General features: G+C 39.4%; 2 protein-coding genes across 2 annotated transcripts; one reads left to right on the top strand and one right to left on the bottom strand.

Moving 5' to 3' along the window:
* Positions 1–322: 322 nt before the first annotated feature.
* Unc50 (Unc50 RNA binding protein) lies at positions 323–6716 on the top strand. Its single transcript, XM_089728823.1, has 6 exons — positions 323–923; positions 1750–1815; positions 3185–3305; positions 3634–3770; positions 4796–4897; positions 5735–6716. The coding sequence occupies exons 1-6, from the start codon at positions 689–691 to the stop codon at positions 5869–5871; spliced, it is 798 nt and encodes a 265-aa protein (XP_089584949.1). The 5' UTR covers positions 323–688; the 3' UTR covers positions 5872–6716.
* Positions 6717–8023: 1307 nt separating this feature from the next.
* LOC149502719 (calcineurin-binding protein cabin-1-like) lies at positions 8024–14606 on the bottom strand. Its single transcript, XM_089728822.1, has one exon. The coding sequence runs from the start codon at positions 14316–14318 to the stop codon at positions 8220–8222; it is 6099 nt and encodes a 2032-aa protein (XP_089584948.1). The 5' UTR covers positions 14319–14606; the 3' UTR covers positions 8024–8219.
* Positions 14607–15736: the final 1130 nt, after the last annotated feature.

The following is a 15736-nucleotide window of genomic DNA, read 5'->3' as shown; positions in this document are numbered from 1 at the left end:
GACTTAGAGGAAGGGAAAAAGGAATATATGTTCCCGCCAAAAGTCTGTCAAATGTCAATCTTCAACCTCAGTGTTGACAGGCACATTATGTTTAGATTTCTAAATTGTAAATCACTAATGTTTTGCCAATTGTATTGACTAATTTAATTTCATGCTATTTGATTAATGTTCCAAATTCTTTTCATTTCATTTCAATTCCTATTAACATTTTTCACAAAAAAATTATAAAATATTAGGCTGCATAGTATGATACATTTGCCTTTCCAGTTGGAATAATACAACAACTACTACTACTGACATTTGACAAGTACTTAATTTCAATTGTAGTTTGACGTCACTTCCGTTGCATACCTGCGTGACGTTCTGTAAAAATTTTACCGTCATGCGCTAAGGAAGTTTCACTTCAAAAAATATAAAAAAAAGCATAGCTTAGGGCAGTTCTAAGCCTTGAAGTCATAGTCACAGTTTAACTACAACGAAAAAAAAAAAGATGACAATGACATTAAGGCTACAACATAAGTCATAAACGTCACTTAGTCATGTTGACTTATCAATAATATCAATTGCTAAGTGGGTTTATCACAATGAAAACAAGTTAATTTATTGAAATAAAAAACTGTCTATCTATCTATATAATTTTATATTGTAATCACGAAATAATATACGAGGATCCTAAAATAAGATCAAAATGAAGTATTCGACGTCGCCTACTCCAAATCTTCATAACTATCCAAGGAGCACTTCACCCCTGCCAGCCCCGGCTAATTATCAGCCAACAACAGCTAGCGCTTCAGTAAAACGCTACAAATACCTCAAGAGACTGTTCAAATTTAATCAAATGGACTTCGAATTCGCCGCTTGGCAGATGGTTTACTTGTTCATTGCCCCTCAGAAAGTATTCCGAAACTTTAATTATAGGAAGCGTAAGTTACTTTGTACCATTTAATAATTACATAGATGCAAGCTAAACTAACTAGAAAATAAATCTCGAATTTTAGAATAAAATAATAATTTACACTCAATTGAACACAAATGTAAACAATATGTGTATATGTATATACAAATATAAATCAGCCAGAAGTCTTACAGCATTGAACACACGAGTTTTATTCATCAGAATTTGATATTCGGTCATAGTGTCACTCAAAAGTGTGATTTTTAAACATTAATAACTTTATACTAAAATATATGCATATAAAAAATATATATTTAAAATTGTATATCAATTAAGCTATTTACATGGCATGCTATGTACCTACACTGAAAACGTAAAATTCATATCTCAAGGTGAGCGGAGGTATTTACATTGTAGATGTTTATGGGCTCCGGTAACCACTTAACACCAGGCAGGCTGTGAGCTTGTCCACCCATCTGTACAATAAAAAAAACTTAAATAAAGATTACTGTATCCTATCCTAGATCCTGTGTGATATTGGGCCTGTAAGCCAGGTGTACTTGCCTTTACTTATTTTTTTTCTATTCTATTCTATCAGCCCACAGACATCCACTGCTGGACAAGGCATCTCCTGGTCCTTGCCATAAAGATTGGTCCTACATTGCCTGCATCCAGCAGATCCCCGCGAACCTCAATAGATGGTTGGTCCATCTTGTAGGAGGCCTACCCACTTTACTTATCATTGAATACCAAATTATTCTTACATATAGTTGCAAAGAATATCTTGAGTTTTGTGCTTATTTGTTTTCTTCTTGGAAAATTATGTTTTTAATAAAGTTTATACACATTTTCAGATACAAAATCACAGTTTGCAAGAGATGACCCTGCATTCTTAGTGTTGCTCAGCATCTGGTTATTTTGTAAGTATTAAAGATATAAACATTAGACTATTTTTTTAGAATTATTGTAAATTTCAATAAATAAACTAACATATATAAGACTTTATATTTTAAAAAGCATAGTAAATGTATTTAATTTAATCATTAAGTGTATTAAACTAAAACATGTGCATACTAAACATTAATAGCTACAAGTTCAAAGTTTATATAGTAATTTGACAATTTTTTTATATAAAGTATTGAACATTTAAAACTAAAATTGCTTTTTTTTATTGTTTGGATGGGTGGACGAGCTCATTGCCCACCTGGTATTAAGTGGTTACCGGACCCCATAGACATCTACAATGTAAATGCCACCAGCCACCTTGAGATATGAGTTCTAAGGTCTCAGTATAGTTACAACAGCTGCTTCGCCCTTCAAACCGAAACACATTATTGCTTCACTGCAGAAATAGGCGGGATGGCGGTACCTACCTGTGCGGACTCACAAGAGGTCCTACCACCAGTAATAAGCTTTTGATGAGTTCTAAATATAAATTATATGATAATACATATATTATGATAATTTAGGTAGATTTTATAATGTATTCTATAGGATATTTATATAATATATTTCAGGTATATTTATATTTCTTAAATAATTAAAAACAAAATTGGCATAATCTAAAACACTACTCATCTGTGACCACAAAAACTATAAAATACTGGAAAAAAACCTCTGAAATAATAAACGTGTGAAAATGAAGAAAATTGTAATTTATTCAAAGATCAAAAATCTATAATAAAAAAAACAGAAAACTATACCAAACCAATTTTTTATATCATAGAACCATAAACCGCCGACAGTTTGTCGCGCCAGTCGTTACGAAAAAAGGTTGTCCGCTATTTTTTTTTTTTCCTACCTAAGCTGATAGCCTTGAGAGGCTATTTCAGCGTAACCGTGGCTAGTAGGTGAGCTCACGGGGCTCAAACCTGACGACGATGCTAACACGAACCCTAGCAAGAGCCGTGCTTCGCAGAATCTACCACCGGATCGAAAACGCGACCCACTGAGAAGATCCGGCGAGAAACTCAGTGGGCTGTGTCTGAGAGTTAATTTGCTCGTCGAGCCCTTCGTCGCAAGCGACGGGTTCGACGAGAACCTTGACCGGTGCTTGAAGTACCTAAAAGCACCGTTAGTGGATCGGGAGGATCCGAGATGACGTGTTTGGGGCGACGTCGACTGCTTTCCATTCTGTCCGCAGGATCGGGAATGTAGTTACCGGCGGCCACGATGAGAGGGTTCTCGTGTCGTGCCGCTTTATCGAAGTGGGGTTGTCCGCAATCTAATGATAATCACACTATAGGCGATTTTTTTTCTTTCTATTATTAATACAGCAATTCGTTTCAGTGTCATCAATATGTTTCGGATTGGCACTAGACCTGACGGTTGGCAAAGTTGCATTATTCATGCTGTTTGTGGTGTTCGTTGATTTCATCGGAGCAGGAATACTGGTCTCCACATTATTTTGGTAAGTACAATAATGATTATTGTTAAGAGACTACTACACAGAACTAAGTTTATCTTCATTATTTATAAAGACAGGTGACATCATCAACAACTGATATATGGTCACTGTCGCCCCTTGGGCAATACCACAAACATTGCGTATTGCAAATTACTTTCCTTAAACAGTGCGTATAAATAGGCAGAGTTATTCAAAACACTTACCAACATTATACGAAAAAGTGGTTTATAATATATTGTGTACAAACCTGAACAAAAAGATGCCACATACTACTATAATTGGGAGTAGGAGGAGCTCTGGCTCTGCTAATAACCAGGGTCTGATTGGTCAGGTACCTGAGCAACAAGCACCTGCGCCGCGACCCCGAGGGTCCGGACGTGGAGTGGGGCTACGCCTTCGACGTGCACATCAACGCGTTCTTCCCGCCGCTCTCGCTGCTGCACTGCTTCCAAATCGTACTCTTCAACAGTGAGTTAAAGTGGTGTCTTTAACTAATCTCAGTCTAGTTCTGATATCGGCGAGAGGCGCTTACTTGTCGCCGGGTGAGCTGATAATCTACGCCGGTCCGAGGATACTCGTTCAGAGCCGTCGCAGTTCTCATCTTCACTAGTGCTGGTGGGTGGACCAGCTCACAGCCCACCTGGTGTTAAGTGGTTACCGGAGCCCATAGACATCTACAACGTAAATGCGCCACCCACCTTGAGATATAAGTTCTAACGTCTCAGTACAGTTACCACCGTACTGCCTATTTCTGCTCCGAAGTAATCATGCGATCCTGTTTGAATATGTAGTGGTACAGTTATTCCACAGTAGACTTCAATTTTGCAACTGGTCTATACTTGTTTTGTTATTGCACAGATAAGTGATCGGGCTTATGGCCTACCTGGTGTTAAGTGGCTACCTGAGCTCCATAAAGCGGTCGTCCACCGTAACATGAAACGTTCACAGTATTACGAGGGACCTTAGACCTTATATCTCAAGGTGGTTGGCGCATTTACTTTGTAGATGTCTATGGGCTCCAGTAACCACTTAACATCAGGTGGGCTGTGAGCTCGTCCACCCATCTAAACAATTAAAAAAACCACGGTATGAAAAGGGACGGCATATGCCCAACAGTGGGTATCAATGGGCTGAAGATTAATAATAATATTTCTGTGTACGAAGAAATAAATAAATGTTCGTCTGTCACGTCCGTTCCAAGAGACATTTATTTACTGGTGGTAGGACGTATTGTGAGTCCGCACGGGTAGGTACCACCGTCCTGCCTATTTCTGCCGTGAAGCAGTAATGCGTTTCGGTTTGAAGGGCGGGGCAGCCGTTGTAACTATACTGAGATCTTAGAACTTATATCTCAAGGTGGGTGGCGCATTTACGTTGTAGATGTCCATGGGCTCCAGTAACCACTTAACACCAGGTGGGCTGGTGAGCTAGTCCACCCATCTAAGCCATAAAAAAAAAAAACATTCGACCGTGATATGGTTTCTTTCTTCCAGGTATATTGTCTCAAGCGGGCTTCGTGTCTTGTCTGGTCTCAAACACGTTCTGGCTCGCCTCGATCATATACTACATGTACATTTCCTTCCTGGGATACAGCAGTGAGTACACAATGTGCACGACCAGTACGAATGGAGGCTCTGCAAACGGTCGAGGGCTTTCTATTATTATTTTATTGGTTAAGATGTAGTCTCCGCTCCATTTCGATAAAGCGGCACGACACGAGAACCCTCTCATCGTGGCCGCCGGTAACTACATTCCCGATCCTGCGGACAGAATGGAAAGCAGTCGACGTCGCCCCAAACACGTCATCTCGGATCCGCCCGATCCGCTAACGGTGCTTTTAGGTACCTCAAGCTCCGGTCGTCGTTCTCGTCGAACCCGTCGCTCGACGAGTAAATTAACCCTCAGACACAGCCCACTCAGTTTCTCGCCGGATCTCCTCAGTGGGTCGCGTTTCCGATCCGGTGGTAGATTCTGCGCAGCACGGCTCTTGCTAGGGTTCGTGTTAGCAACGTCGTCAGGTTTGAGCCCCGTGACCTCACCTACTAGTTAAGGTTACGCTTAAATAGCCTCTCAAGGCTATCAGCTTAGGTAGGAAAAAAAAGAGTACACAATGTGCACGGCCTATAGGAATGGAGGCTCTGAAAACGGTCGAGGGCTTTCTATTACTCTTTTACTGGCTAATATTTGGTCTCCGGAGCCCATAGATATCAACCACCGTAAATTGCAGTTTTCAGTACAACGGCTGCCCCGCCCTTCAAATCGAAACGCGTTACTGCTTCACGGCAGAAATAGGCAGGGCGGTGGTACTTACCCGCGCGGACTCACAAGAGATCCTACCACCAGTGCTTGCCGCGTATCGGTTGTGCGGCAGGAGAGCACGAGACGGTTTCTCAATAAGCAGTGCTGTATGGATGTCCGGTGTCATTTCCCAGATCTGCCGTTCCTGCAAAACACGAGGGTGTTCCTGCTGCCGCTGCCCGCGCTATTCGTGGTCTACCTGGCCACCCTGCTGGCCGGCTGGAACCTCAGCGAGCTGCTCATGTACTTCTATAGGTACAGGGTGTTGTAGTTATATCGTGGATGATGTGAATAAAAACTGTAAGCAATAAAATGCCTGTGTGTAAGCGTCGCTAGGCTAGTCAGTGCGTCACCCACTCACTACCTTTGTCGTCGCCTAAACAAAGTTGTGGAAATATAAAAATGTATCTACCTAATACCCCAACCAGGACGCCCAAAAAAAAGTAATTTAATTTTTTTTACCGTGAATCTGTTTAAGCGGTTTCCTCTAATTTTCATTCGTAAATCCAACGACCCTCATCATAACGATCTAAATCTAACAATAATACTGTGCTACTACAGTAATCCCCTATTATAACGCGGAAGATTCGTCCCGCGTTGTGGGAGCTTTATCGTACAACGCGCTCGTAGGACCTTCTCGGTTCGCTTCTGTCGTTATTTCTACTTTACGATACAATGGGTAAACAATTACCTTAAAATGAAAGAATTAGCTTAACAATTTTAATAACCTAATTTATATAGAGACAATCATAAATTTCACAGTACAGAAATAGTATATGGGGAATCCCCGCGCTATATGGTAGAGAACTAGAGACGTTTGTTACACGAGGGACATGAAATCGCGTTGTACGGGTACCGCGTTATAGGGGAGATTACTAATATTCGTCATGTTTCGTTATAATTATCAAAATCAGTTTTATTGTGTTTGATTGAAAATAATCAATTGTAAATGTTATAATAATTTATAAGCAACGTTTTTTTTCTAAATTATTTTGTTATTAATAATAATACCTACGTTAGAAAAAAGCGGCCTCGTTGACAATTATTTCGAATTGTAAATATTAGATTTATTAATTTGTATTAATATAAACAATAATGATTAAAGTATCACTTGTATCTGATTTAGTTTTATTTCCATGATGTGAGATTTTTCTTACCTTACTTTATACCTACGCATAAGACACGTGATAGCTGTTTGTATGGCCCTAAACGAACAAACGTGTTCAGCTGATGTTAAGTGGGTGTCAGATCTCTTATTTACCGAAAGCATAGTCTCTGTCTTGACTGCTTAGGATAAATAACAGAGCTATTGTGTACGCATAGGTATATCGCACCTTTAGAATTGAAGTGGCTTACCTAAATATTAAAAAAATACTACATTGTGCACCACGGTGCACATACTATTAAAAACTACCCCCATACTCTTAAAAAAACAATTTAACTGTTTTTATATTTTTAAGTAAACTACTACCAATTGAATAAGAACTGTCTGATGAACTCATCTCTTTTTAATACTTCACTATTAAATTTTATTGCCTTTTGTTTATTTCACTTTTACACTAAACACAATATTGCAAATTACCCAAGCACAACTATGGCGGAGAATTTTAGTAGGTGCGTGAGAGCAGACGTAGACACTAACGCGCATGCCCACTTGTCAGTACCCAGGGAGGAAAAGTTAACTTTCTTCCCTGTACAGCGGGAGGAAAACCGAACTTTCGGCGTAGGTAGGAGAAAAAAAAATCATTTTTAGACTTTAAAAGACTTTTAAACATGTATTACATCAGTTTACAAATTTAAATTTTTGAAATTCAAATTTAAATTTAAATTGTGGCCTGCAAAAGGACAAGGTATACTTGCTGTCTCTTAAATGAAGCACATACTTTAAACTTTAAGGTAAGCTATTTAAGGCTTAAAAGCTTATGTATTAAAATCGAACTGAAAAATTACAATTCTTCAATTGCATATTTGGCGTTTACCAAAAAATAAGAATTTCGGGTTAAGCCACTTCAATTCTAAAGATCTGACATGGTTCCTGTCTTGAGTACTACTACTAGTAGGGTATGTAACCCAAACACGTCGGTACCTTCACCCAGTCTATTTCAATACCGAAAGTTTTATTAAAATTATGATCCCTTACCCTTTAAGACATCACTTTTATATTGTGTTCCATAATATAGGTTTCAGCGCACACTTTAAATCAAAAAAGTTTTAGGGACTTACGTATCTTGGCTAATAAAACAGGCGCTTAGTAGAGAACCAGCAAAAAAGGGTTCGGACTTTGGTAGGACCTCTTGTGAGTCCGCACGGGTAGGTACCACCACCCCGCCTATTTCTGCCGTGAAGCAGTAATGCGTTTCGGTTTGAAGGGCGGGGCAGCTGTTGTAACAAAATACAGCCTTCAATTCATCGAAACACGCACAAAGGTCTGATCATTTTGAATTTAATTAAAAATATCCGTTGTACATGATAATACTAACCAACTTTGTGTTTTGCATAGTAATGATACATTTATTTCTAAATCAAAATCGATCCAAATCGTTTTTATTTTTAAATATCACACATTAATTTTTCACTGCGATACGAGTTAGAAAATCCGAAGAATTGTATTGTATTATTTTAATCGTCGTCGAGAACAATCACTTCATCGGGGGCGATTGGCTTGGGACGCTCATTTCCACTGAACGACAAAGATTTCTTAAACTCAGGCTTTTTAGATGTTTGTTTTGTTACGGACGTCTTCGTTATTGTTAGCGAAGACGGTAGCTTGCTGATCGAAGCACTGAGTTCAGGGTTGGTCTTCGATATCGGCATGTGCTTCTGCCTTTCAGCCAGCTTCTCTTGTAACGTCTTCCCTGGACTGATTTGCTGATGCGACATCGCATGTTTGGGGTGGAGGACGCTTGCCGAAGCAGCTGCCATGTTACTTGGGGCAGGCAAAGAGCTGTGCGTTGTGTGCGTGCCAAAGTTCGATAAATTAGATAAAGACGCGGGCAATTTCGAAGGGCCACCACCTACGTTCAGGGCTACTGAAGTAGGAGCCGGTTTTGCAAGAGAAGTGCTCACGGACATCGGCGTGGCCTTCGTTACGGTCGGCATGGTGCCGCCTAAGGACTTGCTAGTGACAGGTTTCGACACTGAGGGGTTCGTAAATCTGACCGTGGACTGTTTCGGTCCCCGTTTCTGTTTCTTCACTGGCGGTAGATACGACGAGAAACTGTTCTCTAGAAACTGTCTGTAGAATTCCGCTTGAAAGGAATTTTGAAGGGAATTGTGTAACGAATTCTGTAGGCTGTAACCGGCTAGAGCGCTCATGTTACTCAAATATGATAACGATAGTGCCGCCGCAGTCTGTTGCGACAGCATTGAGTCGTTCAACACCGGTAGATAATTTTGGAAGGCGGCTGCCATTTCCTGGGTGGACATCTTTGGCAGCCCTGATGCAGACGTGGACGGTGCCGTTGCTTTCTGATCGATTTTCGGCGGATTTACTGTGACTAACGGAGCGGATTTCACCTGCTCCACAGTTTTAGCGGTCTGTTTCTTTGGCGCAGCGTTGCTTTTCTCTAAACTGGCCATAAACGCTTCATATTTCAATTTCTGTTTCAATTTCTGACAGTATTTTAAACTTAAATCGACTAGATTCGTATATTCCTCATTAACAAGTTCCGTTGTAGCTAATTTATAGCCGTCTACTAGTAGATTAGTGAATTGTTTTATGTTCGGTTGCTTTTCTTTCTGCACCCTCTGATACGCTCTATGAATGTCTAGTATCAGACTGTTCAAAGCCTGGCGTTCGACCTCGTTACTCCTAAGATCCGGTTGCTGGCTGAATTTAAGCAACTGACCTTTGAGGGACTGAACAGAGAGGGAGAAAGCTTGTTGCGCTAATTCTTCTCTATCAGAATCGCGTAAATATTTCTTATCGGCATCAGGTATTCTTTGTAAATGCAAACTCAAATCTAATAACGTTTTATGATCGTCAATCTCTTTTAATATCTCCATGGTGAGCTGCACGGACCGGCTCATGTGAAATGCAAATCCGCCCGGCCTTTCAACTTCAGACAGAGGTATCTTCCAAATATTGTTAAAGAAGTTCGTCTGTCTCCTTTCACTAAACAAGCCTCCTAGCTTCTGACCGGACCTTGACGTAAAATTCAACAACATCAAGTCCCTGCATCTCTCAATGTCCAAGCCTCTCTTACAATAGAAGTGGTAGTGAGCTAATCGATATATCGCTTTATAATGCTGAGGGAATCTGCTCGCACAATCTTCTAAAGCGTCGAGACAAAATGCTGTGATTTTCGTGATCTCCTCCTCAGACAATGGTTTAGAGGCATTCGCTGAAGCATCGCTGTCTCTGCTCGAGTCACTACTACTGTCTGAGGAGGAGTCGCTCGAACTTGAATCAGAGGACGACGAAGACGACGTTTCACTTGAACTTTCGTCTTTTTTCTCGATTTGTGTACTAGACTTTTTTGGTTCTGAATTTTTTTCGGGCCTGTCGGTTTTTTCTTCAACTTGCATTTTCTCCCGAGAATTTTTTTCGTCATTAGCCTCAATTTCTTCACTTTTCAGAGGCGATCCCTGAGGCTTCTCTTTCGTAGGCGTTAATAACATTTTATTAGTATCAGGGACCGTAACCGCTAAGGGTGCAGTAGAATTTGACACTATCCTTTCCGTATCATAAGATGCCGACCTCCGAACTTTGGCCGCTGCAGCTTCCATCTTGAGCCTTTTAACTTCGTGCGTATCGTCCTCCCCGGAATCGCTCACGGATCGTTTAAGAATATTCGCAGCGTGTACTGGTTCTTTCGGTTTCAATTCAGATTCAGTTTCAGAAACACAATCTTTCTTAGGTTTCTTAGAAAACGGCCCCTTTTGCCATTCGTCGATGCAAGCTAAAAACACTTTCCCAACCGAAACCGGTATAGGCTTTTTGTCGTGTTGCTCTATGTATTTAAGAATCGACGCGTGAATTCTGTAATGAAATTCAAGAACTTCAATACATAGATGGCTCGGTGTGTTGTAATTTATTTTCAACGGATAAGTGGCTTCAGTCGCCTCCAGACTCCTGACTCCTTTCATGTAATAGTCAAGATAAACGGACGGTGGTTTATTGCGTTTCTCGGCTACCTTTCCCAGCATATAGTAGTACAGCCATGCTTCGACATTCTTTTTGTCACTGTCCTTACTGTTATTCAAATCATTCAGAACCGTAATGAAACATTTTTGTGTTGTATCCAGCATTTCTTCTTTTTGCTTCTCCAATGATTCAAAGTCCTCCATGCTCAATGATTCGCTCGCTTGTTTCAATAGTCTAGAGCAAAAAGAATGCACCGTATACACGAAGATACCGTATTCGATCCACAAGTTACAATGTGTCGGGTCAAGTTCTAAAGCCCGTTTGAAACACCGTATTATAGCTTTCGCCGGATTCAAGAATTCCCTTTCGTTATGCAAATTCTTGCACGAGTTCAGTAATGTTTCTAAATTGACGGATTTAGCGAGCGCTATCTCGGCCCATGATTCTAAACGATCGTTGTTCACAACAACATCCAACATGTTATATTTGACAGCCATTTTACCATCATCTTTCTTAAAATAATAGTCCCCCAACAAGAAGTAAATGTCCCGCATTTTGTACGGTAAAGTGGTCGATGTTATTCGTACTTTATCTTGTAAGCCTTTAATGTATTTCTCGACTTCGTGCACATGTTTCTGTGGGTCACATTCGGGCGGAAGTAATGCTAAAATCCGTAGGAATAATTGTTCGGTATCCAATGTAATGCCCGATATTTTACCCTCGAGACCCGGAAGAATCGGAGGCCGAAATATTTCGTACAGTTGCTGGGCCCTTTTCCATTCCAAATTATGTGGGTTTGCTTTATGGTCTACGATGTATTTTACCCTCGACTTTTTTCCTGGATGAGCAAACAAACAAAACACGCATTGTTCCATATATTGGCATATCTGCTCCAACGATTTAGCATAGAGAGGTGAGCGTAAAAGAGGAACCACTGTATCCAAAATGAAGTAAAGGAGTTTCCCGTCATTCCTGCAGCACCAGTTCCTCTGGCCTAAATGTTCATGTGCAATAAACAATAACAGCAAAGGTGTGGGGACTTCATAAGCCGAGATCTTATCCTTATCAAATGGTCTACCTCTACCTTGATCTTCCTCTCTTTGTAAAACGTAGTACATAATTATCCAAGGACTGACTGTATCAAAAGGCATTTCGGTTGTGTTCGTCTCCACTTGATGACCAATTATCCTGATGAGGTCTTCCAAGCCCTGACTTAACTCATTGTGAGAAACCGTTTCCAAACAATTGAAGCCTTCAGTCTCAAGTATATGCTCCATGCAACTGAGGATTTTAACTACAGCCAAAGTCCACTTATCGTAATCAGATGATCCAGATGTGTATCTAAAATAATGTTTTAATGCCTCATGAAGACATATCAGGGACCATTTAAAGCATTCATCAACTTTTTTCAAAGCCCAATACGAGTCTAATATTAGCGATAGTTGGGCAGCAAAGTCCAGAGACATTTCATCTTCTTGAGTTTTAATCATCTTCTTGCAATGTTCAAAAGAATCTAAAACAATTGATAACACTTCCTCATAGTTACCTATATCGTACAAATCCATCACCGTTGTAAGTTTCTTGTTTCTTTCCAAGAAATCGATAGCGTCCAAAATTTCTGTTTCATTGATGGTCTGTTTAAATGTAAAGTTTGTGACAGTCAAACTATATGTATCATGATGTTCACCCATTGCATCAAATTCATAAAACAATTGATATAAACACTCCAAGGTTTGGTCATCACATTTGTTCAACGTGTGAATGTGTAGTTTCACCCAGAGACTTCTAAGCATCAGCTCTAGGCAATCTGTGCTTGGAAACAAATGTGGCTTATATGTGAGAAACATTCCTATTGATTCTATGACATTGAGGCCATGACCTGGTTTTTCTTTAGTATCATCACCACAATTTAATTTATCATTGACAGAAAATTCCTCCACCAACATATTGACAGTAGTGTAGTGTAGTATATCTTCTTGATTATCATCAGTACAAGCCGGTGTGTCAATATGTGTGCTGTAACATTCATTGGCATGTATAAATATTTTAGGAAGATTATTTGGCCACTTCAATTTCCATTTCTCTGCAAGTATATTCAAGTAATCCTTTAATAAATCAATTACATCATGTTTTTTTTCAGTATATTTCTTTATGAATTCATTCACATCCTTATTTTCATTCTCTGAACCAAAATACTCTGCATCTTTTACTTCCATTATTGCATCTTTCTCTTCGAAAAGTTTCTCAATATCATTAATGCCTTCTGTGGAGCCTTCTGTGTTTTGATTTTCGCTTTTTTGTATGACTTCTGGTGTCAAATAAAGCGGAACCATCTTCCTTAGAATATCATAGATGTTTTCATCTGTTTCTTGTCTGTTCGCTGTTTTTTTTCTGCCTGATCTTCTTTTTTTACACCACTCCCATTGCTGCAGGAAACTGAGCGAACTCCCTCTTCTTCTAACTGGTTGTTTCTTTTGAATTTTTGATTCTGTTTGTGTCTCTGTTGTCTGTGCCTCAGCTGCAGTGTCTGATGGGACTATTTCTACATCACTTTCCACTTTCTCTGTATCTGTTGTGGCTTTGTCTTTATCAGATAAATCATTGTTTTCAGTTTCAGACATATTTTCAGTAGGTTTCTCAGTCTCAATGTTCACCTCGTCTTCTTTTATTTTAGGTTCAGTTTGTTCAAGTTCTTTAGGCTCTTCACAGACTTCCATAACTTCCTCTTCTTCCCTTTTCTCATAAGTTAATTCAATAGGACATACATAGCTGTACGAATTATCCCTTATATACTTATGCATGTGTACAAGAGATTCTCCGACCGCACTCCAAGTCATACTGGTTATTGGTTTATTCAGTTTTAACAAAGGTATGACATATTTAAACTTTTCTGCTTTTTGTTTTTCTATAAACAATTCGTGGATATCTTCAGCTTCTTTCAGCAAGATTTCAGCTTTCTTCTCATCGATTGGTTCATCATTTTCCTGATCCCACTTGTAAATCGGATTTAAATATTCCATAAATCTTCTAATGTACGGATATTTTGTATAAATATGTTTCCGATATGACAGACCTCTCAAATACCCGGGATCAAGCTGCAGAGCCTCATAGATAACAGCAATACAATCCTCCTTGTAGTCAAGCCCGAGTAACAGGGTGACTATCTTGTCTAGACAGGGCCAATAACGGGGATTACGTTCCACGCCATGTTGAAATGCATTTAAGGCCATTTCAAACCGCTTACCCAACAAGCATAATTGTCCTAATTTATTCCATAGCGTTACATCAGTGTCGTCGAGTTCTGAAGCAGCACAGTAAGCATCTATAGCCGCATCTGTCTCGCCTGAAATACTTAACATGCTCGCCAAATTTTTGTAACACACATATTTTAAATTAAATAGAGGACTAGTTATCTTTTCCCCTTGGGCTGGCTTCTTGATGTCGTATAATACTTCGGTGTTCAGGAGATCCTTTAGAAGTTGTGTGGCGTCGCGTACATTGCCTTTGCGCTGGAGATCAAGAGCTTTCGCATATTGTTGCAGCGCGATCTGTTCCAAAGCTTCTTTGGTTACTTCCTCTTCGGAACCGCTTTCCTCCTCTGATTCATCATTCAGAGCACTTATTTTAATCATTTTATATGGATCTTATTTGTTTACGTTTGCAGCAAAACCTACACTGCTTACTTCAATAAACCGAATACTTCGTCCTTTAATTGTTACGTTTATCTACCGAGATTCTTAAGTAAAATTATTAATATATATTCAGACACGTTTTTATTTATTTATGTTTTGGTAGATCGTTCTTATTATGGACCAAAAGCTTAAATATTATGTGTATTATTTACGCCAAAAGCCGATTTCAAAATAAAAGAGATATTTACAAAATTATTATTATTACCTACACTATGACACAAGCCTCAGTGTCATTGTTTTGTCTATTGTAATAACAATAACTTAAATACGCAAAGGGAATAAGGACCCACAGCCAAGTTCCTTGTTTAGTGATTCGACGATTCTTTTTAGAAAATGGTAATTAGGCCGATTTGAAGTTGCTGTGACCTATAAGGTAAATGCTCGGTGTACTTATAACAATCGGTTATATTATTTTACTATTTGTAAGCATCTATTTATAAATTTGGTTCCATTCGCTGAAGTATGAAACCTATGCGCTGTCTATTTTCAGTCTGAAAATGGCACCTGTAACAGGAAAGTTGAGAAGTGCGCATTTGGGATGGTATGGAGATGTCATGAAATGAATTGAAAATGAGGTTGGTAAGAGAATGTAACTATGAATGTGAACAATATAGAGAAAGAAGTAGACCTAAAAAGAAATGGATGGATTGCGTGAAAGACGATATATATAAGAAGGGAGTGAGCGAAAAAATTGTACATGACAGAGGAATATGGAAGGAGAAAACATGTTGCGCCGACCCCAGGTGACTTGGAGAAGGGGAGGAGAATGATTTTTTTTATTGCTTAGATGGGTAGACGAGCTCACAGCCCACTTGGTGTTAAATGGTTACTGGAGCCCATAGATATCTACAACGTAACCACCTTGAGATATAAGCTCTAAGGTCTCAAGTATAGTTACAACGGCTACTCCACCATGTAAACCGAAACGCATTACTGCTTCACGGTAAAAATAGGCAGGGTGGTGGTACCTACCCGCGTGGACTCACAAGAGGTCCTACCACCAGTAGTGATACGCTGTCTATTTTTACCGTTAAACAATCGTGCATTCCAGTTTGAAAGGTCGGATAACTATGAGTTAGACTGTCAGTTGTGTGTTGGTGTATTCAGTTATGAATAGACTTGAGACTTCGACTTCTTTCTTCGACAAAAATTATTTGCTTATAGGTGGAACCATTAATATATAAAATAAGAAAATTATATTTCATTGACGTTTAAGGGCGTCTGAAGGGGAAATGCCACCACATTAATTGTCTGGCAATGGGTATCTACTATTTTCGTATGGTACAGAAGAAAAAAAAAATTGGTTTTATAAGTTAACGGTTTTATAATGTAACGACGGTCTGGCAGCCATGGGCTCA

This window comes from Bombyx mandarina, chromosome 07, assembly GCF_030267445.1.
Source record: "Bombyx mandarina strain Sakado chromosome 07, ASM3026744v2".
Classification (NCBI taxonomy): domain Eukaryota; kingdom Metazoa; phylum Arthropoda; class Insecta; order Lepidoptera; family Bombycidae; genus Bombyx; species Bombyx mandarina.
This window is presented reverse-complemented; position numbering and strand designations above follow the sequence as displayed.